Below are 25,535 nucleotides of genomic sequence, written 5' to 3'. Positions count from 1 at the left end.
AAAGAATAATTAAACTTTGTATTTCTGTATACTTATGGTTTAATCATCATTTAAAAAAGTATATGTCTATAGAAACAGAAACAAACATTTCTCTTCTTTCTTACCCATGTGAAAGAATTTCCTCAAGTCTGATAGCGTTCGGGTAAGTCCCTACTAGAACTCAAGTGATTTTCAGATGATTAGAATTCTTAAATTCGAAAGACTAAATTTATAATAACTTTTGCGAAAATTTTGATTGTCTGATAGCGTTCGGGTGGACCTGCTACTACTTAAAAATTGAAATAAAATTCTGCATTTTTCAGAAATGTGTAGGGATTAGTCCCTACTAGAACTCAGGTGATTTTTAGATGATTAGAATTCTTAAATTTGGAAGAAATAAATTTTTAATGTCTTTTTCCCAAATTTTATTTGTCTGATAGCGTTCAGGTGGACTTGCTACTACTAAAGATTTGAAATAAAATTCTGTATTCATCAGGATTGTATAGGAATCAGTCTCTACTAGGACTCAAGTGATTTACAGATGATTAGAATTCTTAAATTCGGAAGAAATAAATTTTTAATGACTTTTTCCCAAAATTTTGATTGTCTGATAGCGTTCGGGTGAACCTGCTACTACTAAAGTCCTTTCTTAAAAAAGAAAGTTCGAGAAAAATCGAAGCACTAGCTTGATACTCAATTTTGAAACTCGAATTCTCTCGAAACTTTAGAGATATATCGATATTACGTCATCACAGAACACAGTATACAGTTACAAACATTATTTAATTTTAAAAAATTAATAAAAAAAACAAAAAAATGCTAAATATTGTGGTAGCTATTAATACTATTTTTGCTTTCTTTTCTACTTTTTTAAATATTATTTTATAATATTAATAATAATAAATAAATATACATATGGGGCATTCCACGCCAAATCGGAAATTATTTTGCTTTTGCATCTCAAATTTTTTTAAACATTTTTTTTCTTTTAGTACTCTTTGAAATGAGCTATCTTGATTTTTTTCAAATTTTTTCATAAATCGGTTCAGGAGATACAGATTTTTGAAAAATGACATTTTTTACGTAAATTTTTTTTAAATGCTTATAACTCGGTCAAAAATTGATCAAATTGGACGTTTTCATAATGAAAAGTTTTGTTTTAACGCATAGTTTTTAATAAAAATATTTTTAAAAATTTTTTAAATAATTTACGATAAGATTTTAAAATTTTTAAAATAAAATTTTATTTTTAACAATGTATGTATCGATCAATTTTTTTCAAAACTTTTTGTAAGAAACTAGCACTAAATTAATAATTTTTAAGCCTTGTCCGATCGTGGGCAGACGATGGGATCTATTTATTTTGAAATTTCTAATTTTTATATACACAGTAAAAACGGTAGGCCAAACTTGTCATTTGACCAAATCTCAATTTTACACAGAAAGAAGGTTAAGTTTGGAGCGACTCAGTCTGAAAACACATTTGCTGTGAAAAATTTGTGTGATTTTGTTAAATGGCAAGTTAGTCATTTGGACACCACTGCCGATGTTTTTCAAAATTCAAAATGGCGGATCCAATATGGCGGATATATTTTTTAAAAAAATTGGATTCGCTTGAAACTTGTCACTCGGGGATTTTCGAGGTCGCTGATGACGATCCCGATGTCACTTGTTTAAAATTCAAAATGGTGGATCCAATATGTCAAATCGTGGAGATCCACTTCACCCATGACCTTATTGGAAAGGTGAAATGCGTTAGGATATTTCAATGGAATTTAAATTCTTGCTCTCTCTTTATAGCTATTCTATGAAACCGGCATTTGTAAAATTTGTTCTACTTTTATTATAAAAACAAAATTTTGTTAAAAAAATGTCCGCCATATTCTATCAGCTATTTTAAATTTTTAAAAACAGACATTTGATTCATCACCAGCGACTCCGAAAACCCCCGAGTGACAAGTTTCAAGCAAATCCAAAATTAAAAAAAAATGTCCGCCATATTGTATCCGACATTTTAAATTTTGAAAAACTGACATTGGATTCGTCATCAACGACTTCGAAAACCCCCGAGTATACATTTTTAATCGAATTTGCAAACTTTTTGAATGTTGGTGTAAATTTTGATTTTTTTACTATAATGCATTTATTTTTTCAAAATTTTGATTCTGACATCTTGAAATCAGAATTTCTATATTTTATATTTTGAAATTACAACTATTTTGCCCACTAATAGCAAACTTCAGAAAGGTTTCAAAATTTATTTAGATCTGAAAAAAATATTTTAAAAAAATGTACTTATTTTTTTTATTAACAAATTAACGAATTTGACCCGCAGGCCCATTTTGAGTATTAATATTTGTTTAAAAAACCCTTTGCAAATTCATCAAAGTTTTTGGTGGTAAATATTCCTGAGGTGTGTACCTTCAAAACCTAAGACCTAATATTTAGAAATATTACATGATTTCCTCAGAATTTCCTTAAGAAAAAATTCGTAAAAGTGTAGAAAAGAACTAAAAAAACTTTTGCTCCCAGCTTTGCTACAAATAAAAGTAAAAAATGTCAAATTGAAAAAATAAGGTATACTACACATGGTTGTTTCAAATTTCTAAACATGACTTTTGACAATTTCGCCATTTCGGAGATATTGACACCTGGCCGGTTTGCCCCACTCTCCCCTATATTTAGAAGTGTTTTTAAAAAATGAATTATTAATTAAATTTTTTATCAAAATTTTAAGTATCCTGTTTTTAGATCAGTATCATCTGGTGTGCAGAAACCATGGTAAAATGCATCGTAAGGGATTGCCGTTCAACGGGATTTAAGATGACGATACATAATTTATGAAATTTTTACATTGATTTATAATAATGGTGATTGTGATAATATTATAAAATAAAATTATACAATTATTGTAATTCAATATAAGAATTACATAAAGAATTTTAAATTTTGTGGGATATGGAGCAATGGTAGTGGGGGCATTAGATCGACTTGGACACCGCTAGGTGGCTCTGAAAATCGTAGTCATTTAAATGTAAGGGAGTCGGACGAATGTGAATATGACCTAAACCCAGCCAATGGTTGTCCACTTCCGAACATCTTTGATGTACTGGGATTAGTGGATGCTTATCCACTGCCAGACATGATAGACATCATGGATATGTTCGGTAAACTTTGCCGTGGTGGCGGGGCTTTTCACTAACGGACAGTGGACAACCGAAAAGAAAGAAACGAACATGATGAGCGACCGTCAAAAACAGGAATACCTCCAGGGTAATACTTCGGCTAAATCCCCTACCGGTTCGGATTGTCAAGCGCCTAGCGTGGGAACAATGACCGGTGGCCCGTGGATGCAGAAGGGCAACGCCGCACTGAAGGTTCCACAGATCATTGTGGAGAGGTTGGATCCACAAAACACCGTGGACGTAACAAGAAGAGGAAGTGGAAGAAGTCCCTTTCTAGAAAAAATCAATTAGAAACAATTTTAGTCTAAGCTTATTTTATATTAATTGGTTAAACGAACATAAAATTATATGACGTCAGAAATTTGATTGGTCAAATTGTTTATAGAAGGGATAAATCCCTCCTATTATGTTAACTATGAAAGCCAATGTTAAATCAAAAATTGTCAGATTACTCGTATTATCGTGCCTTTTATACTTCGCTCTCAATATTTGATTCGTACTCAAATATTATTATAATTTAAATACATTTGTGAAGTTAAAACATTATCCTAAAAACTGTGTAAAAACTGTAAGTGATAATAAACTAATAAAAGTTGGTTTTTGCTTAATTTTCGAACTATAAATATCAGTGTTCGTTATTAATTTAAAACCTTAAACAATTGAATAAACAATTTTTAATAATTTAATTTTAGTAATTCTATTTAAATATTCACATAAATAACTTAAGAAAAAAAGGTAACGTTACGTCGAACCCACTACGTAACAGGATGAGTAACTCTTGTGACATCAAGAAGAATGTAAATAGGACCGTTAAGGACGGACTTAAAGTCCTTTAAGTCCTGCTGAAAGAAGCAAAGGCGAAGCACGCGGAGGCTGACGAAGCGGATATGTACCTAGGATGTACTATCTCCATGGTAGAAGGTAACCGCGAGAGCGCCACTATAAACGTCAGTTAAAGCGTGCTGTCTTATACGCACCGAAGAGATGACCTAGTTCCAGAAGTCCAGAGGGGACTCAAGCCGCAACTATCAAAAAGAAAAAGGAGTAAGCACCTCCAAAGAAGGTGGACAAGAGTGCGGAGGATAAACTGAAGCCAGAATGTCAAAAACTGGAGCAAGAGGCAGCAAGGGTATCAACGTAGGTCATCCGAGTGGCTCAAGGTCGGACCCTTGCCGACGTTTTGGGTAAGCCTCGTAAGGAGGTTGAACCGGACGTTAGCCTCACAAAGAACGTAGTTGCAAAGGCTACAAAAAGGGGTGACCTCCTAATTAAAAACAGAGGCGACTCCAATAAAGAGGTCTTCACCGTGGAGGTTTCCAAAGCGGTGGAAGGCATATGTAAGGTACAGTCTGTAGATCGAAGGGTGACGCTCGAGATTCGCGACTTGGATTGCCTTACTCAAGTAGAAGAAGTCCAAAAAGTGTTGGAAAATGTCCTGAAGAAGACAGGAAGCAGAAAGGTGAAGGTCCTTGGACCAAACCGGTGAGGGATGAAGCTCGCGGTTGTAGTCACCGACCCAGAGGAAGCGAAAAGGCTGCATGAAGTGGGACGCATAAAGATAGGCTTTATGCCGTGCCCAATTAGGAAGAGAGTAATGGTCACTAGGTGTCATAGATGCCTAGATTATGGCCACATAGGAAAAGAATGTGAGGCGTCGGACAGATCGACTGCGTATTTCAGGTGCGGAGAAGTCGATCATAAGTTCACAAACTGTAAAAGAGGCCCCAGGTTGTTTCCTTTGTAAAGAAAAGTATTGCGATAAGATGAATGTGAACCATATTGCCAGTAGTGGTGGATACAGAGTCTTCAGGACAGCACTCGAAGAAGCGAAGAAGACTCTCGCAAGAACAAAAAGTAAGAGGAAACTCACAAAAGGCAGGTGAGTCAGAAGAAGTCAGAAGAAAAATGGCGGCATGTCGAGAACCTCATAATCTCAGTTATGATGAGAAAAGACCTCGATGACCACCAAAAAGTGTAATTTAAATCAGCTTTTAATTCGTTTGTTCCGTCTATTTTAATTTATTCTGTGATTTATTTGTCCTTTTACAATGTTAATTTATTTTGTGACTTTTATCTGTCATTTTTGCAATTTTATCAATATTAATTGATTAATTTAATCATTTATTAATTAATTTAATTATCATTAAAAATCATAATATTATTATATTATTAACTGTAGTTCGTATTCGAATAAAATTTTTTTATAATTTTAACTTTCAATAAAATTTAGTTCTGAACTACCAATTTTTGAGTTCAAAAATTTATTGCCATTTCTGCAGGCTGTTTTACGACAGTGACATCTAATATTAACAATATTACTTTACTTAACAATATATATAATTTAAATTATAGAAGTTCTATTTTATTAATTTTAAACGGTAACATTTGTATTATTATTATTATAATAATTATTATTATTATTGTCCGTTTCGTTCTGACAATCCTAATTGGCGCCTCACATCAGATATTTTTTGCGTCATATACGGCCAAAACTTGTTTACCCTTGCGAGACTTTCTGCTCCATCGATTTTGTTGGCAGTCAGCTTATTTTCCAAGTGCTCTTAAATTTAAAAAAATAGATTATTATTATTCCTTTAATGTTCAGTAAAACAAAATAAATGCTAAATACTTATATGAAAACTATAAAGTAGAATTTAAATAAAATAATATTCAAATGTTTGTGTTAAGGTGGGTAGGGGGTCAAAATGTCCAAACCAAAATGGCCAATCCAAAAGGTCCAAAGAATTAAAATGTCCAAGTGACAAAATGTCCATGTAATTAAATGTCCGTAGACAAATTATCCGAGTAATTAATTGTCCAATGACAATATGTCCGCTGTATTAAAAGTCCAAAATTGTACATGCAAATAACATTTAAAATTATTTTTTAATTATATTTCTATTATTTATTATTTCAGTTTTGTAAATTTCTATCTAACATCGAAAATTGAAATACTTATTATAATAGAATGACGTGATAATTATACTAATTGATAATTTTGAATGAAGGAAAGAAAACAATAGCTGTGAATCATAGTAGTTTGAAACATTAGTCCATTATTAAAACTGTATTTTGATTTTAGTACTGAATGAGATAAAGACTCGCTCGGTCTTTACTTGTGCCTTCAAAAATTTACTTTTCTGAAAAATTTAAATTTTTATTGAAATGATGGATACTGCTTGTGAAAATATTAATTGTGACATTATAACAAAAGGTAAAACTCGTTACCTGCACGTAAATGGATTTTTATTTACGAAGCATTCTACTGGTGTCAATTCAAAAGTGTATTGAACGAATTTTAAGTATTGTGTCGCAATACCAGCAATATGTAGACGACAATCGGAAAATTGATTATTTAAAGACTCTTGGATGCCATTTGCATTTTTGAATTTATTTAATCTTTTTTAAACTACATGTACTTAAATCTTTAAAATGAATATGAATTTTTATACAATTAATTGATTTCATTATTTGGACTTTTTTATATTTGGAATTTTGGTCTTTGGACATGTTGACTTTTGGATTTTTGGTCTTTGGACATGTTGACTTTTGGATTTTTAGTTCTTTGGACATATTGACTTTTGGACCTTTTAGTTTGGATATTTTGTCTTGGCCATTTTGGTTTGGACATTTTGTACCCCAATCGTTAAGGTGTACTTGCGTTTGCGAAGGCAAAAACTGGGCCCCACTAAAATGTTTTTTTTTCACAGTCATTTTATTTAAAATATTAAAAACTATTTTTGCACCTTAAAGTACATTATAAAAACTAAAAGAAGAAAAAATTGTTTCGTTTTTTAACCGTTATTTACGATTCGTAGAGTGCCCCAAAAATTGTCGTTCTCAAATTTGTAAGAGTTTGCGGTGCCCCGCATAGAGCCTCTCCTGACTGTCTAAAATAAAAAAAACAAAATTTATTCTTTAGTATACATTAATACCTAGTGAAAGTATATTATGAAATTAAAAAAAGTAAAGAAAACGAAAATGCGGTACTTTTAAAGTCAAAAATTCAAAAGATCAAAATCATCATTTCTTAAAAATTGACTTTAAAAGTACCGCATTTTCGTTTTCTTTACTTTTTTTAATTTCATCATATACGTCCACTAGGTATTAATGTATACTAAAGAACAAATTTTGTTTTTTTGATTTTAGACAGTCAGGAGAGGCTCTATGCGGGGCACCGCAAACTCTTACAAATTTGAGATCGCAATGTTTGAGGCCCTCTACAAATCGTAAATAACGGTTAAAAATCGAAAAAAATTTTCTTTTTTTAGTTTTTATAATGTACTTTAAGGTGCAAAAATCGTTTTTAATATTTTAAATAAAATGACTGTGAAAAAAACATTAAAGTGGGGCCTATTTTTTGCCTTCGCAAACGCAAGTACGCCTTAAGGGAGGAAACCACATTAGACGTCTGAAAAAGTCGATTTTTTCTTGTTTGCATAAATTGTTGGTTAAGGTATTTAAAAATAGGCTAAAAAAGTTTTTAAAGCAAAATTCGAAGTCCTCGCTGTACTAGCGATGAACGGAGCGCGCTCCAGGTTACCGTAGATTAGTAGAATAAGCGTAGCACTTCTGAGACTAAGGAGAGCAGGAAGTCACGAAAAGAGGAATTATTAGACTTACATGCTACTTATGAAGCACATGAAGGGATATATATATAGTGCTGGAATAGCCGATTAAAGTGTAATCACTTAAAAAAAATTTTTTTGTATAAATATCAATTTTTGATACTTTTTTTGCAAATGCGTTTCTCTCAAAACAGGATTTTTGAAATTGCCGTGCAGTGTAGCTCAAAAAGTTATTGATCGATTTTAAAATGAAAAATTGGAAATTGTTTGTTATTAAATTTATTATTAAGTAAACTAAACTTGAAAAGGAAAAAATTGTTTAGTACCTTTTTTTAAATAAAAAAGTTGCAAAAAAGTAGGCAAAAAAACGAAGATTTTTTTAAAAGTAGTGTCAATTTTTCAATATTTTCACTTAAAAGTTAGTGTACTTAATAATATATAAAATATTTATAAAATGTGAATAAACTTGATTTTTTGCTTTCGGACAAATTTTGTGGGCTCAGGACTGCTCGGCAGTCATGAACTCCGTCGGACTAGCTCTATATGCAATAGCTCCCAATTTGGAAGATTTTTTATACAAACGCTTAAGAAAAATATGAGTTACAGTTAAATATATGAACAACATAGAGGAAATGTTTTCTTTCATTCAAAAAAATTCGCGAAAAACGGCTTAAAACAGCGTTCTAATGTGGTTGCCTCCCTTAAAATATGTACTTTCTAAATTTGAATATGTGAAAATTCTCATCTTTAATGAATGGATTTTTATAAAATTGGTTAATTGGGGGTAACCAATTCAGAAACTTATTTAAATTAATAAACTGCATGGTTTCCTGTAAGATCTTGCCAAATACAAAATATTTGATAGACAAATTATTCTATCCAAAAAATCGTGCGGATCGCCATGCAACGTACACAAATTGTAATTCATATATCAGTAAATTTCAACGAAAAACAAAATTTTTTAAGTGTAAAATATGCAAAAGAAAGATAAACACAAAAGACTATAAGAACAAAGACTTTTTCGTTACAATGAATGCTTCTTCTCATATTTCTAAATTGATTGAATGTAACAGTAGTTATTACAGTTATGTTATGAACGACCGATTATATGAAAAAGGTTATGTACGCGATATCTATGATGGAAAATTATATCGCGGTTTTGTTAGTAATTTACGTGAAGCCTATTTTCCTTATGTTTAATTAACTACCAATTCATATAAGAACAAAACATTTAATTTTAGTTGGTCTTTGGTTTGGTAAAGGGGTTACATGGGTCAAAACGTCCAGACAATGTATGATTGTTTAATTTTTTTTTTCATAATATAAATAAATTTTTTATTTCAGTGTTTTTATGTCTTAAAGTACACTATTAAAAGAGTAACTTGTAAAAATTTCGTTAAAAAATATTTAAAATCAGGGCCGTATCTACAGGTTCTTTGAGAACCCTTCCAAAAAAGCGGTGGTCACGATATCTTCTGACCGGTTCATTGAAAATCAAAAAACCAAATATTTTCTGTTAGTGGATGAGTATAGCTCGTGATTGAACGAAGGAATATTTTTTTTGTTAATTAGAACCGATTTTACACGGTCTTAATGGTTCTAAAATTTTTAACTTTTGATAAAAGACACTGTCAATCATTCAAATTTCAATTTCTTTGAAAACCCTTCGTTTAATCACGAGATATATTCACCTACTAACAGAAAATTTTTTGTATTTTGATTTTAGATGAAGCAGTCAAAAGATATCTTGACCACCGCAAAAGCAATTTTTTTTAAAAGGGGCCCGAAGAACTGTTGCTACGGGCCTGATTTTTAATATTCTTTATCAAAAATTTAATATCTTTCTCATTTAATAGTGTACTTTCAGATTCCAAAGTGTTCAAATAAAAAAATTTATTTATTTTATGAAAAAAAATTATTAAAAAGACATACGTTTTCAGGTCGTTTTGACCCATGTAACCCCTAAAGACAAACCTAACATGAATGTATTTTTTAAACCATTTGTTGAGCAAATGAACATTTATGCAACAGAAGGAGTTAAGTGTAATATAAACGAAAAAAAAATTTCCGTAAAAGTTTTTACTCAAGTTTCATGTTGTGATTCAGTAGCTAGAGCTCCAGTTATGGGATTCGGCCAATTTAATAGTGGTTATGGATGCCTACAATGTCTTCATCCTGGAAAGTGGGTCCAGAATGAAAATGTTAATAATAAGCGTTCGGGAAATATAAAATAAATTTGGCAAATAATAATATAGAAAGTCAAAACAACGTAGACACCATAAAGCACATGAACTCAGCAAATGAGTTAGGGAAACCTGTTTTTTGTGTTAAAAGCCCGTCTCAATTAATTTAATTTCATTCAATTTTATTTTCGGTTGTGTATTTGACAGTATGCACTGTGTATCCGGCATAGCCAAACAGTTTGCCACAATTTGGTTTGGGAATGACAAGAAAAGTGCTTTATTTCCTAAAATCGGGATTCCTAACATTGATAAGGCATTAAATAAATTAAAAGTTCCCCATTAAATCTCTAAACTAACACGTTCTTTTTCAGAAAGAGCGTTTTGGAAAGCCCGGGAATGGGAAAATTGGACGTTATTTTACAGTTGTCCAATTTTAGAAACTATATTACCTGACGATCTTTTTAATCACTGGAATTTATTTGCAAATGCTCTGTATCTTTTAATTAAAGACGAAATGACACATTCTAATATAGATTTAGCCGATCGTTTGTTACATGAATTCGTAGGAAAGACACAATTATTGTATTCAAAAACATATGAAACAAACTAATGAAATATATAAAGTGTGCGTTCACATGTCACTTGATGTAAACCGTAAATATTTCTGTTCAGTTCCAAACTTGTATTTTTATTAATGTTAATGGATGTTTATAACCCCGCTGATGGTTATCCACTGCCGAACATCATCGATTTCTTCGATGGGCTAGGAGAAGTGGGTCCACTGCCAGACACGACTGATTTCTTTGATGTGCTGGGAGAAGTAGGTTCGCTGCCAGACACGACTGGCATCTTGGATATGTTCGGTAGACCTTGTCGTGGTAGCAGGGCTTTTCACTAAAGGACAACCAAAACAGCACGAATCATGAAAATGAGCGGTAAAAAAATGATTACCTGCAGGGTAATGCTTCGGCTAAATCCCTCTCCGGTTCCGATCGTCAAGCATAAGGCGTGGGGGCGATGGCCGGTGGCCCGTGGATGCAGGAGGGCAAAAACGCTTTAAAGATTCCACAGATCATCGTGGAAAGAATCCAAGTAGACAAAAGTGGTGGACTAGGACCCAGGAGAGACAGTGATTCAAGTGTGGGCAGCTGCATTAGCGTTTTCAGCAACGCATCTGCTGATGCTACTGCTATTGACCACCAGGATAGGGACACTTGCATTAAGCTGCGAGGGAAGGAGGCGGCTTGTATTGAAAAGATCGAGGAAGAGGTACGCAAGATGCTAGAGTCTTGCAAAGTACAGACGAACGTCAATATGATCGTTAGGGTCGCGGAAGGAAGGTCTTTTGCCGAGGTGCTAGGAAAGGTCCACAAGGAGGTAAACTCGGAGAAAAGTCAGACTAGAGTAGTTGGAGCAAGACCAACCAAGAAGGGAGACCTCCTCATTAGGATAGGTGGTTCCGCAGACGAGAACGTGTTTACTGAGGAAGTGACCAGAGTTGTGGGTGATTTGGGTAAGGTGCAGAACGCGGACCGAAGGATTACTCTGGAAATTCGCAACCTGGATTGCCTTACCCAGGAGGACGAGGTACAGGAGGCACTATCAGGTCTCATAAGTGAATCGGCAGAAAGCAGAAGAGTGACGGTTCTTGGACCTAACAAGCGGGAAATGAAACTCGCAGTTGTGGTCACTGACCAGGATCAGGCTGCAAAGCTGGTGGTGCTCGGACGCATAAAAATTGGTTTTATGTCATGCCCGATCAGAAGGAGGCTTATGATAGTGAGGTGTCACCGATGCCTCGGCTATGGTCACCTAGCAAGAGAATGTAACAGGACGGATAGATCGACTGCGTGCTTTAAGGTATTTGTCGCGTAAATTCGTTTTCAACAGTTTTTTTTTAAATTTCACATAATTATTCTTTGGATATTTATCTACAAAATAAGGCCTATTAAAATAAAATTGACCGTCTGTAAGTCTCAAAAAATGAAATCAAAGTTTCGATTTTTAACATGTACGGTATAGGAAAACCATATGAAAACCACAGATTTTTAATTTTTGCACTTATACTAATCGACAAATGTTTTAGAAAAACTAAAGTTTTATTTATTGAACCAAAATGAACTTTTATAAAAAAAATGAAAATTTTTCACCGTCTTGTTTAAAAGATATTTAACATCAAACTTGAAAATTTATTTTAACATTTATTGTAAATGACAGGTGAATTCGTGAACGTGGCAATAGCGCTTGTTAAATACTACAGCTCGTCTGCTACTTTTGGCGCGAAATTTTAAAGACGGCCATACGCCAAACTTGCGACGTTGCCACGATCGTTTTTCATGCGAGAGGTTATGAATATACATTGAGAACATCTGTGTGTCAAACTGTACGTCCGCAAAAGTTTTTCGGAAACTCGCATTCATAATCGTTTCATAAGTACAGTCAACAGATACAAACTTTTGAGAGTGACCAGTCGCGCGATAAATACCTTTAGTGCGGTGAAGTCGATCACAAGGCTGTGGATTGCAAGAGGAATGCTTCTTGCTTTTTGTGTAAGGAAAAGTTCCCAGAAACGAAAAACGTTCATCACGTTGCGGAAAGTGGAACTTGCAGGGTCTTCCGAACTGCTCTTGAGGAGGCGAAGAAGACTTTCGCAAGGACCAAAAGTAGAAAAAAGGCTTAATTTCACACCACAGCTTTTATGTCTTTAGTCAACATTTTACTTTGTTCTGTTTAATTTAATTATTCTGTGTTTTTCATTTGTCCTTTTTCAATTTTAATTTGTTTTGTGATTTTTATTTGTCCTTTTACAATTTTATCTTTTGAACTTTACTGTCAATATGTTTACTTTCTTGTTTCTGTTGACTATGTCCAATTACAATTTTATTTTTAGACTTTTTTTTACACTTTTTTAACATTTGTTTTTTATTGTTGTGTTGTGAATGGTGCTTTGACCTTAAAATAGTTTTACATTTTAACTATTGGCGCAGGAGAGGCGCAGGAGAGCCGCAGGGAACGAACAAGGTCGCATCATCGACAGAGTTGGAGCGCCGCCCTCGAAAGCTAAAGTCTTACGACAGTTCCGAGGGTGGGTATAGGGCTCAAAAAGAAGGGTTACGGATTTAGTGGGTCGGGCAGGCAGTAGGTCGCCAGTTTATTAAAATTATTATAATATTTATTGATTTACCTTTTTTATAATTCTTTTTTTTGTTTCATTGTACCAACCCCACATAACCTTGGAGTGCGGAATCCAAGGTATCTGTAGGCAGATTTCCCAAAAGTCCATAAGCAAAAAAAAGGATGTTTATAGACATTCTTCATTTACACAGTAAAAGAGGAACTTTTTAAAATTAACGGACAATGCATTGTGATCAATAGTAGGTAATAGTTTATTTCAAAGTAATTTTCGAAAAAAGAATTTATCATTTTAAAGAGAATTGACACAATTGATTTCATTAACCTGTCAGCACTATCGCTTTTTAGTGTCTCACTCGCACTCCAAGAGTTCCCTATAGGTTGAGTAGTGTTGCGTGAGACTTTTTCTCTATGCGCGAGTGCTGACGGGTTGAAAATTGTAAAAATCAAAAGCGAAGAAATGTTTTTTTCCCATGAAATTTAAAAGTGTTTGTTCATTATTATTAATAGATATTTGTAACAATTATTAATCTACAGTTTGTTTCAAAGCACTAATATAAAAATAAGTGTTTATAAAAATTCTAAATTGTCTTGAATTTATAAGACTTAATAAAGACACAATGTTTACATGCTTCTTTCTATCTTATGTATAATTTACCCTTTTATTTTCATTTGTATTATTTTTTAATCATTAGAAAGAAATATAAATATATACTTATTTTCCATTTCAACATAACTTTAATATACATATACAGTTTAATATTAAAAATAAATTTAAATACGGAGATGAAGTAGAATGGAACTTATATTGGAAACTATATAGGAACGTGTCCCAAATGCCAACATTAGTTCTAATATAGTTTCCAATATAATTTCCAATATAATATCAATTATTATTTATCATATTGTTACCATTGCAGTTTTATATATTGATTTCTATATGGGTTCCGATGTGAGAATTTTCGATAGGGAAGAGTTACTTTAGCAGTGACAGTATCATTTATGAAAACAGACTTTTGGATGTAACTTTTCTAAGTTATTTTGAGGCGCATTTTTACGAAATATCACTTTTGTGAATCGACATTTTTACGAATTGGCACTTTTGCAAAATGTCACTGTTGCGAATTGTCATTTAATAAATTTTAAACTAAACATTGAATTGTATGAACCATTTTGTTTAAGAATAACTTCCAATGGTGAATTTTATTTTTTAATATTTTAAAAATTTACACTAATTTTTTATAATTAATATTTAATTTTTAATTTCCCAAAAGTCGGTCCGTTTTATTTGAAAATAAATTATTGCAAACGAAGGCTGAGGTTTTTTCCTATCGGCATATAAATTTGCATAATGCCCTTTTTTTTGTTTTTGAGTTATTAAATTTTAAAGAATAAATTGCGTCGCGGGTGCCTCGCCTCACGCCGCGCCAAGTGACACGCGGCCCAGTGCATTTTTAATTAACAATAAAAAATATAAATAATTTAAATATTTTTGAAATACTCCGTAAAAATATTACTGGATACTAGTACTTTCAAATACAAATAATTATTTTAAATTTTGCAAATTTGCGAAAATAAAATTTTTTAAAATTCAAAATGGCGGATCCAATATGGCGGACAAAAATTAAAAATTAAACAAATTTACTTGAAAGTTGTCACTCGGGAGTTTTTGGGGTCGCTGATTACAAATCTGGAGTCAGTTTTTCAAAATTCAAAATGGCGGATCCAATATGGCAAATAAAATTTAAAAATGAAACAAATTTGCTTGAAAATTGGCTCTTAGGGGTTATTGGGGTCGCTGATTACGAATATGAAGTCAGTTTTTCAAAATTTAGAATGGCGGATTCAATATGGCGGACGATAGATTAAAAAATTAATCAAATTTACATGAAAGTAGTCTTTCGGTGGTTTTTGGGGTCGCTCATTTCAAATCTGGAGTCAGTTTGTCAAAATTCAAAATGGCGGATCCAATATGTCAGACAAAATTTAAAAATGAAACAAATTTGATTAAAAGTTGGCATTCGGAGGTTTTTAAAGTCGCTGATGCTGAATCTGAAGTCAGTTTATTAAAATTAAAAATGGAGGATTCAATATGTTGGACGAAGAAATAAAAAATCCATCAAATTTGTTTGAAAATTACCGCTTAGGTTTTTCTAGGTCACTTATTACGAATCTGAAGTCAGTTTCTCTAACTTTAAAATAATGGATACAATATGATAGTCAAAAATTAAAAATTGACAATATAGGACTGAATGCTGCTTCTTGAAAGTTTGCGGGGTGTGTAAATACAAATATCGAATCATTCTTACAAAATTTTTAAATGGCGAATCTAATGTTACGACTGTTACAATAATATTATTAAAAATAGGAGAATAATACTGTTTTTTGTCGTTTGACATTTGCCCTTTTTTTCTCTTGATTTTCTTTTGTTTTTTTGTCATTCGTCTTTTATGGTTCGTCACTTGTCTTTTGTCGTTTGTTACGACAAATATAAAAATATTTAAAGAAAACAAAATTAATAAAAGTATTTAAAAATTTTAAAAAAACATTTAAAACATTTTAAAAAAACAAAAAAAATTAAAAGAAAAGAGATGAAACTCTGCCATTGCCGGTCCCAAGCCCCTATTAAAAAAGAGGAGGGTGTTTCCAACTTTGTAACTTTTTATGTCCGCCATATGGATTTATGGATCCACTATTTTGATTTTTTAAAAACTGACTTTTGTCGAATTATAGCTGAGAATTTTGTGTACTGCTTTAAAAAGAATTGTGTTTGTGCATTTTGTAAAACAGATTATGACTCTTTGTTCCATTTGTTAATTGATTGTCCTGCTTGTGTGCATATTTGTAAATTTTATTTTTCGGAAGTGATGAATGTTGCAGATTCATTTCAAGCTTGGCTCAATATTATGTCTTCAGAAAATGTTATTATAATAAAAAGATTTGTACAATTGATAGTTAAAATTTTGAGAGAGCGTATCAGTAGAACTCTGTAATTGTCATTAACTCTGTATTCGTTGTAAATATTTTTAGACTCTCTGTTATGAGGCTCCGCTTGTATAAACCTTCGGGTTCAAAACGAGTTTAAATAAATTAAATACTGTTCGATTAATTGACATTTCGTAAAAATAAACATTATGCTAAATGCAGTTCGGTCTAATGTCATTTGGGGAATATTTATTTAATAATTTTAAAAAATAATAGGTAAGAATAGTATATAAAAATCTTAAAATTTTTGCACTTGTAATTTATAATAATTGTAAACATATCGAATATATAATTTCCAAATTAGATCGATTTTTATTTAATCGATAGTACAAAATTTGAATTTATATTATTTTTATTATTCTTTTGCGTACAGTGAAAATGGAAAATGATTCATTTACTTAATGCAAATTGATATTTATTTGAATCCAAAAAACTGCTTTGTTTTAATAAAAATAAATTTGATATTTGGACTAAATAATTATAATTATTTGACGCTATTAAAGGGCACGGTGGTCTTAAAAGATTTTAAATACTTTTGACACATGCACTATCCAATTTTTGCATAAGAAGCTTCCACACCACCTGCAGAATTGATTTTAACCTAAATCAAAATCGTGTATTGGGCTGATTTTTTTAAACTTCCTTTAGGAGTTATGTAGGGGGAAGAAAAGTAAAAAAACTCATTTTTTTCGAAAAGCACTTAACCGATTTAAATGGAATTTAAATATATTTTAAACATAAATAAGACAATAAATGGTGTGATTTAACAATCACTCTGAGTGATAGAATCATCTCTGGTCCAATAAATAGTACAATTTACAAAAAATATTTCAAAATTGAAAAAAAAGTTAATTTGAAAATTTTAAAAAAAATTTTTTTTTACTTTGTATTAAAGTTTTACCTCTAATTTTTGTTTTTAAAAATTCCTTAGAGTTTCCTTTTTAATATATATTTTTTGCAGATTTTTGAAAAATGTAGTTCTTTCAAGAGATTACTTTTTTGAAAAAAACTCATTTGTCCAGAAACTACTTTTCCTATTTAAAAGAAATTTAAATGTGATATAAACATAAATAAGACAGTTTATAAAAATATTTTAAAATTTAAAAAAATAATTCTAAACTACGTTACCCTAATTAATTTAAAATTTCCAAAAAAATCTTTTAAGTAGTTTCCGAAAAAAATGACTTTTTCAAGTTTTTTTTCAAAAAAGTCAATTTTTGAAAAGACTACATTTTTTAACAATCTGGAAAAAATTTATATTAAAGAGGAAACTCTAAGGTATTTTTTAAAAGAAAAATTGGAGGTGTATCATTAAAAAAATCAAAAAAATTTTGTTGAAAATTTTCAGAATTAATTTCTTTTAAATTTTTTTTGGAAAAAAATTAAAAATTTTGTTTTTGTAAATTGTCTTATCTATATTCATAATATATTTTAATTCCATTCAAATCGGTTAAGTACTTTCTGCAAAAAATGAGTTTTTTTATTTTTCTTCCACCCTCCATAACTTCTAAAGGAAGTTAAAAATAATCGGATCAAACAAATTTTTCGAATTTTTGTCAATTCGACGTTTTGATGATTCGACGAATAGACATTTCGACGTTTTGAGCATTCGACGAACTGACAATTAGATGTTCTGAGCATTCGACGATTTGACAATTCGAATAAAAGAACAATATGTCACATAAACATAAGGTAGAAATAGATTTATGTCAAACAATTAATATAACAATTTAAAATTAGGTGAAATAATGTTTCGGCTAAACAAAAGTTATGATAAATAATCTTTCTGATAAATAAACATTCGGCTGAATGCTACTTCGAGGTAAGTAAATTTCTGTTAAATAAACATTAGAGCAAATAGGATATAGTTTATATGACAATTCTGTAGAAAGTAAATACTGGTAAATAATTATTCGAGACAATGGTAATTATAACGAATGACATTTCGATTAAATGAAATTTATAACTCATTACATTTAGAGCAATTGATATTTAGGTTAAAAAACATTTCGAATAAAAAAACAAATTTTAATTAATGATTTAGAAAAATAGGAATTATAACAGATGAAATATTGGAAAATCGAAAATTAGTCCAAACAATTAACTGGACAAATGAAAATTAGGTCAAATGTTTTTTCGGACTAACGAAATCTCTGTTAAAGAATATATCTGCAGAATAAAAATTAGAGCAAATGAATCATCGGGAAAATGAAAATTAGATTAAATAATAATTCTAATACATACATCTTATATGGCAACTGGTGATTCGGCGAAGTGAATTTCGGTTACTTGTTATTAGGTCAAATGGGATTTGTGGAAGATTCATGCGTCCCATTTATTTATACACTCGTCTTTTTGCCTTAATACTAGCGTTACAAGTGTTTAAATTGAATTTTTCAGAAACTCAATTATATAAATTAGAATTTGCCTAAAATTATTTGAAAGAAATCAATTATTTAAAACTTTTTATGAAATTCTTCGCAAGAATTAAATTATTTTTATAAATATTTAAATTCTTTGATGAATAATAAAATTCGTTGCAGGAATTCAATTTATTAGTAGGATAAGAAAGAAGTAAATATTTTTCATGAAAATTAGGAAAAAGTCAGGAAATTAAAATAAAGAATGGAATTTTTGTCAGTTTTGTGAAGATTCTAAAATGAGTTTTTTTGGTCGTTAAGTTTTAATTTTTCGATAGCTACTTTTTTACTACTTTTTTGGATGGAAAGCTACTTTTTGATCCTTTTTAAAAATTAATTATCAAGTGCGAAGTCTGTAAAGTTTCAAATAGTTCTAAAGGTGACAACATCATGAATCATCGTTCATAGAGACACGAATTTTTGCAGTATTTTGTGAAAATAATATTTATCATTCATTGGTATAAAATAAAATTTTATTTTTACAAAGTTTTAATTAATAAATGAGATTTTATTTTCAGTGAACCTATTTCTTATACATCAAAATAGTCATGAAATAGGCTCATGAGCCATTATATATAACATATATATTTATTTTAAAAATTTGACAAAAAAACATTTAATTAAACAGAATTATTAGTTACATAAGACAACGCATTTCATTATTGTTTTAGAAACTGTCTAAGTAGCACAACATGTAGCCAACATATTGCTTCATTTTAGGTTTTCAGATTTAATTAACGTTACAGAAACATTGGTACAAAATTGTGTCTAGATGATGAGCTATGTGGGCTTAATTTTTATCTATTCTTTTGAAATTGTTCCAGTTTGATAAAAAGAAAAAAATTACTATTTATATGCTACATAGACTGATAATATATATATATATATATATATATATATATATATATATATATATATATATACTTAAAAAAACTAGACTAATATACATTATACCAAAAGTAGGAAATACAATTTGATTTTTAAAACATCCAATTTTAAGAAAACTTCATTTTCCTAAGTTAAAAATGGTACAAAGATATGAATTGTACTAATTCTTGCAATATTATGTTACATCATATAAAATGTAACATAACACATCATGATTCATAATTTTAGACGGAGTTTACATATCTTTACAAACCAATTAATTATGTTGCCTACATAAAAATGTAGATTTCCACGTCGTCTAAACAGGCGCATTGTGTCTTATAATAATAACAAAAATATTTGACTATTAGCTAAAATAACATTACTTATCAAATCACAGTTGTTTTTTTTAGTGGAATTCATTTTTCATGTTACAGGTGTTAGGTCGGTTTTATTAAAAATTAAAGAAGCTTCCATAAAATACTTAAAATAAGTTTAATAAAATAATTTTGTAACCATTGCGCTGTTATTTTAAGTTTTTTTTTTACTAAAAAAAAATTACATTTAAGGTGAATTAATATTCTGCATGGTGTAATTTAGAATACACACTTAAAGCTTCATACATAAAAGAGCACATGAATTGATAACTTTTGAAATATAATTTTATTAACCGTTTTCATTACTGAATAAAATATTACTCAGGCAGCGATAAAAATAAAATAATAATTTCATAGCCATTTCATTTGTGAAGAGTCTCAAAACAGTTATTTGAAGAGTTTAAACCCCTCATCTATTTCAAAATATTCCTGCTAGCATTGGCCGACTTGTATTCCTTGAGGAAGTCTGTGTCCTTGATTTTGACTTAAATTTAATTGTCTTGTGGCCATACTTCCGCCACATTGACTGCTCCAATCCGCAGTGGACACCGGGGTTCTATAAAATTTGCAGGACGTCTTGTTAAATATAGGCAAAAGTTCATTCGCCTCGTTGGATAATGCCTAAAAAATATATAAAAAGAGATTAATTATCTGATTCATGTAAAATAATTTTTAAAAATAATTATTTAAGGTCGATGTCAGTCATTTATACTTAAACTTTTGTTTTTGATAGATTATATTTTTATACGGTCAATAATTCGCGCGCGGCTAACTTTTTTCTTAATTTTTTAATTAGAAATTTCAAAAATAATAGAACGTACAAATTTTTAATTCAAATTTATTTTTATGAAAATAAAATATGAACTGGAATATTGGTTTTTGTGTCTTTTTTGTTTGCCTTATAAGCTATGAAATTGCCACGAATTCTAATACAAAACTTGTAAATTTAGTTTAAATTTTAAATAATAATTGAATATGAAAACTGAAAATTTTCTACAAAAAAATTGTAAGATACGGGAATATGTAAGGTTTTTTCCCAAAATAAAAGAATCAGTTTGTGAACTCGGAGTGATCGATTTCTTCATGTTTTATAATAATTAGAGAGACCGAGTGATAAAATAATTATTTTATATTATAAAAATATTATTACTTTAACTTCTTCAAAAATATTTTCATCACTTTCATTCAATTATTATTTTCTACAATTTCTAACTTAAAATAATTTAAAAAAAAAAATCCAATTAAACTTTTTCAATAAAATTAATTCTACACAATTCTTAGTTAAAAGTATGAAAAATTCAGATTTTCAATTATTTTAATTTGAAACCTTTTCAAAATTCAATTATTTCTAAAAATTCACGCTGCAATACCAATTATTAATAAAATTTGTTTACCAACATTCATTTTTAAATTAATTTTTATTACACAATTCTACGAGAATTTAATTATTTAATTCTTGATTTTACAATTAATTAAATACAAAAATAAATAATTTATTGATTAATTAAATGTTTCTAAAAATTGAATTCAATGAGTATTATTATTTATGAAAATAATTGAATTCTTAAAGTGAATTTCATTATTTACGAAAATAATTGAATCTCTCTAAAAAATTTTATTGTTTATGAAAATGATGGAATTATTACGAAGAAATTTTTTAACAAATTTGTAAATAATTGAACTCCTCTTATATTTTTATTATGTATGAAAAAATATATAAATGTTTGCGTAGAATTTTATCAAAATTTGTTTATTGAATTCTTTTGAAAAATTTTATTAAAATAGTAGATATTGATAATCATTGAATTGAGGAAAATTTTTGAAAATAATTTAAATTTTGCTAAAATTTCTGAAACTATAATTTCAAAAACGATTAAAAATAATATCTATTTGAAGTTGAATTTATCGATATAATTCTGGTATGAAAAAGAGCCATAAATAAAAAGAAACCAATTGGCATACAATGGGTGTCGTCATTGACCGTCTAGTAATTTACATCATTTGTAATTACTCTTTTAAAATTTTAAAAAGCAATTGTCTGATAATATACAGCGACTCTTTATCTTACAATTTTTCGCACATTCTCTGTTACGATAAAACCACAAGGTTACTAGTAAACAAGAAGAAAAATTAATCAAATGATAATTCCTTTTTAAGTGAATTTAGTTAACCCTTTGAAGCAAACATTTTTCTAATCAATGAATTTAATAACCAAGTACACTTTAGGGGGTTTTCAGGGTCGCTGATTAAGATTCTGAAGTCGGATTTCTCACATTTTCAAAATTCAAAATGGCGAATCCAATATGGCGGACTTTCAAAATTCGAAATTTATATATTATATATATTATATTTATATATATAGTATATAATAATATAATATATAAATTTCAAATTTTGAAAATATGACTTCATATTTGTAATCAGCGACCCCAGAAACCCCCGAGTAACAAATTTCAAGTGAATTTAACCAATTTAAAAACAATAAGTCTGCCATATTGGATCCGCCATTTTGAATTTTTAAAAATTTACCCTAAATTCGTAATCAGTGACCCCATAAACTGTCTAGACATGATCCTCAAATTATTTCATATTGTTGGTTAGACACAATTACATTTATTGTAAAAAAAAACTGCTTTTTTAAAGTTTATTTCTTTATAACAATTATTTTATCAACAAAAAATATTTTTTTTCTTTTTTGTTATAGTAAAGAATGTTCCCTGATACATGTAGTATGCTTTTTGTCATTGAAATAAATGAAATAGTGCTTGAATAATGCAAAAAAAGTGGAGAAAAAAAGGTGACACTCAGGAGTGTCACTATGCCGCAAAGAGTTAAATGACGATTTACAAGTTAAATGTTAATTTAGAAAATGACAATTTGGTTTTTTATTATTAGGCATTTTTTAAAAGCTTCAAATCCTTTGCAGGTATTTTTGAGTAATTCAAAATGATCTCTTTTATGCCAAAAATGAATTTACCTTTAAATAAATAACAGCGTCTGTTCCATATCCTTCGCAGCTTAAAAGAATCAAATCACCATGAAAATATCTAGCATACAATCTCGATAATGGAAGCCCGTAGCCGTATCCAGCAAGAGGAACAGTATGATTTTCAGAAGGACTTGGTTGAGGAGCAGTACTGTACATGTATTTAAATAAATGTTCCGTTTGAGAGCGAGGAATACCTCCACCTCGATCAGATACCTAAAACAAGTTTTCAAAATTTATCGCTTATTTATTTATGCACTTGTCTAAACCTTTACTAGCTATACAATTGTTTTACATATTTTGTTTACATAACTGCATACAATTATATACAATAACTTAAGACTAATTTTTTCCATTTACAGAACGACTTGAAATTTGCAGGACTCGCATTTGCCCAGACCACTCGTCTGATGGGTTTTCTGGACAGATGATAGAGAAACTTTAGAAAACCTCTTCTAACAAGAGGACCACCAGACATGATGTTTTTTAGGGTTTTATGACCAAGAGCCAAAACCCTTATATCGAGACTCTGGTGTGCGTCCGTGGTTTAACATTTATAACGTTTAGCAACGTTGCATCAACTATACACATTAAAATTGATTCCGAAATTTAAATGATAATTTTCATCATCGGTTGGAAATAATTCGGAGTTACTAAAAAAAACGTTTTACGTTACCAAGTAAATCAAATCATTAAATATTGCTCACTGTTTTGACTAGCTGCATCAAGCGATAGAACCTCCTTCATAAAACCCTTAGATGTAGGCGCCTTGCGCTTGCTTCTCTTTCGCTCGTATGGGGAATTAAGGGAACCGAGACTTACGACTGGAATCTGTATCCAAATAGAGATTTCTAGTAAAAAATTATCGAGAATAATAAATAGCGGAAGCAAAAGATCGTTTTTAAGCGGTTCGGCATATAATAAGGTAAAACAATTCCAATTGCAAGAGGACGATTCGTCAAGGAGACGAGTATGGTTGGGAGATAAATCAGTCGTTAAATCGATAGGAGCCACGGGTTTTGTAATAGATATAATAGGCCTGATACTTTTTCTCGTATGCAAAACATTGATGTTGACCCACACGAAAGGGAAAAGGTCATTGAGGAAGCGATGCAAACTAAGATTCACAAATACAATTTATGACGAACATTGGTACAAAAAAAAATCACGATATCCCTCAGACAGGTCATCTAGGCAAGGATAAAACATTAGATCGTATTAGACAGAATTTTTATTGACCAGGAATGATATAAAAGATATAAGAGATATAAAAGATTACGTCGACAATTACGAGACTTGCGTTAGGATTAAATATAATCAGAACCCTTTGAAAGTTAAACTTGCAACCCAATCGCCTTGAGCTCAGCTGTCGATTGATATACTGCATACTAAGTACCTCGAATTGTTCCCAGTACGAACTAGAAACGGTAAAGCAATCATGCGAATATTGGATATTCCGAACCGTTAAACCAACAATAACCGCCTTTTTAAAACACGATCACAAATAATAGGACGAATATCTGCCAAAAATTCAGTTGGCATATAATATCGAACACACGGGAACTAAAGTCACCTTTTTCTTTATTAATCATGGGAAGGAAGCTAAAGTGAAACGGACTGTTTTGTCTTCCGAAAATGAATTGAATGAGACTGTGGATGACACACTCTCCTTTTGTATGGAAAGAATAAGAATAATCGATGAATTTAGACATAAGATTGAGACTCAACTAAATAGTTACAATGAGAAACGTCTTGCCTCTGCCAATTCAGATAAATTTCCGACAGTAGAATTAAGAGAGGGTTTGGAGGTGTATTATCCAAATAAAAAAATGATAGAGATTTTAATGAGATATTTGAATATCGTGGGGGAGCGCCGGGAGCGTTGCTCGTTGTTGCCGCTTGGGCATTAGAACGGTCTTGGGGCCGGGAACGTTAAGTTCGGGTGCGTATTTGCACGTTGTCTTTTAATTAACGAAAAGTGTGTAATTGTTGTTTGAGTAAAGTTGAGCTTGTGTAATTAAAGTATCTTTTGTAAACTGTCGATTTTAATAAACGCATTTTATATATTAAATGTATAACAAAAATAAACAATAAATCTCAAAGTTACTCAGCTAAATTAGCTAATAAATAATGTGGGACCAGCCAAGATTGAAAGATTTTTGAGTTCGTAGACGGTTGAAATGGTCGAAAGGTCTGTAAAGGCATTACGAAAATATTATGTAACTAATTTGCGTAACAAGTAGGGTTTGTTTTAAGGAAACAGATAAGATGAGCCAGGAGGATAAAAAAAAGGATTTTGACGAAATATTTAGGTTTATGAGGGAACTACAACAGCGTAAGCAGGAAACGGAGGAGATGATGGCGGAAAATATTTAAAGGAAGCGGATTCAGAATGTGAACCATCCGATGGTGAAGTCAAAGTCAACTGAAAACTTACTGTCTATTTCGGAATATTCTAATTGTGAAGATGACCCGTCCTGAAAGCTAGGAGTTCTCAGGATGCTCAATCCGAAGGACATACAACAGCCCTTATTCCTCCTCGACTGTATAATAATCAGTTGGGACTTACAAATTGCTTTAATTACGAAAAGAGCGGAATCGCTAGTTCTCAAGAAAGGACCAACTAAAGATGATCGGTTGACTCAGACTTACGTCACAACGAGTGGGAAGCTACCTTGAGCACTACGATCACTAAGTGTCCATCATGTGAAAAATTTCAACAGCGTTTTTCTCTGAAACTGTAGGTCATATACTACATTTTAGCGAAGTATTACTTTTTTAAACACCACGTCTGGTGGTCCCCTTGTAGTGTTCTTAAATTCTCGAGAATTTAAGTTGGGGTAATTTCCCTTA

At 30.6% G+C, this 25,535-nt stretch overlaps 1 protein-coding gene across 2 annotated transcripts in view; it reads right to left on the bottom strand.

The window, feature by feature from the left end:
- Positions 1–18,907: 18,907 nt before the first annotated feature.
- Positions 18,908–25,535, bottom strand: part of LOC122502923 (pyruvate dehydrogenase (acetyl-transferring) kinase, mitochondrial) — a 45,295-nt gene continuing 38,667 nt past the window's right edge. For both annotated transcript variants that reach the window (XM_043613268.1, XM_043613269.1), the window contains exons 6-7: positions 22,674–22,898; positions 18,908–20,317 (exon numbers count right to left, since the gene is read on the bottom strand). In XM_043613268.1, the coding sequence (XP_043469203.1) occupies positions 20,129–20,317; positions 22,674–22,898 (414 nt within the window). In that variant the 3' untranslated portion in view covers positions 18,908–20,128. The remainder of the gene's footprint in view (positions 20,318–22,673; positions 22,899–25,535) is intronic.

Source organism: Leptopilina heterotoma, unplaced genomic scaffold, assembly GCF_015476425.1.
Source record: "Leptopilina heterotoma isolate Lh14 unplaced genomic scaffold, ASM1547642v1 Lhet_24, whole genome shotgun sequence".
Lineage (NCBI taxonomy): Eukaryota > Metazoa > Arthropoda > Insecta > Hymenoptera > Figitidae > Leptopilina > Leptopilina heterotoma.
Note: the sequence above shows the minus strand (reverse complement) of the source record. Positions and strands in the feature narration are given on the sequence as shown.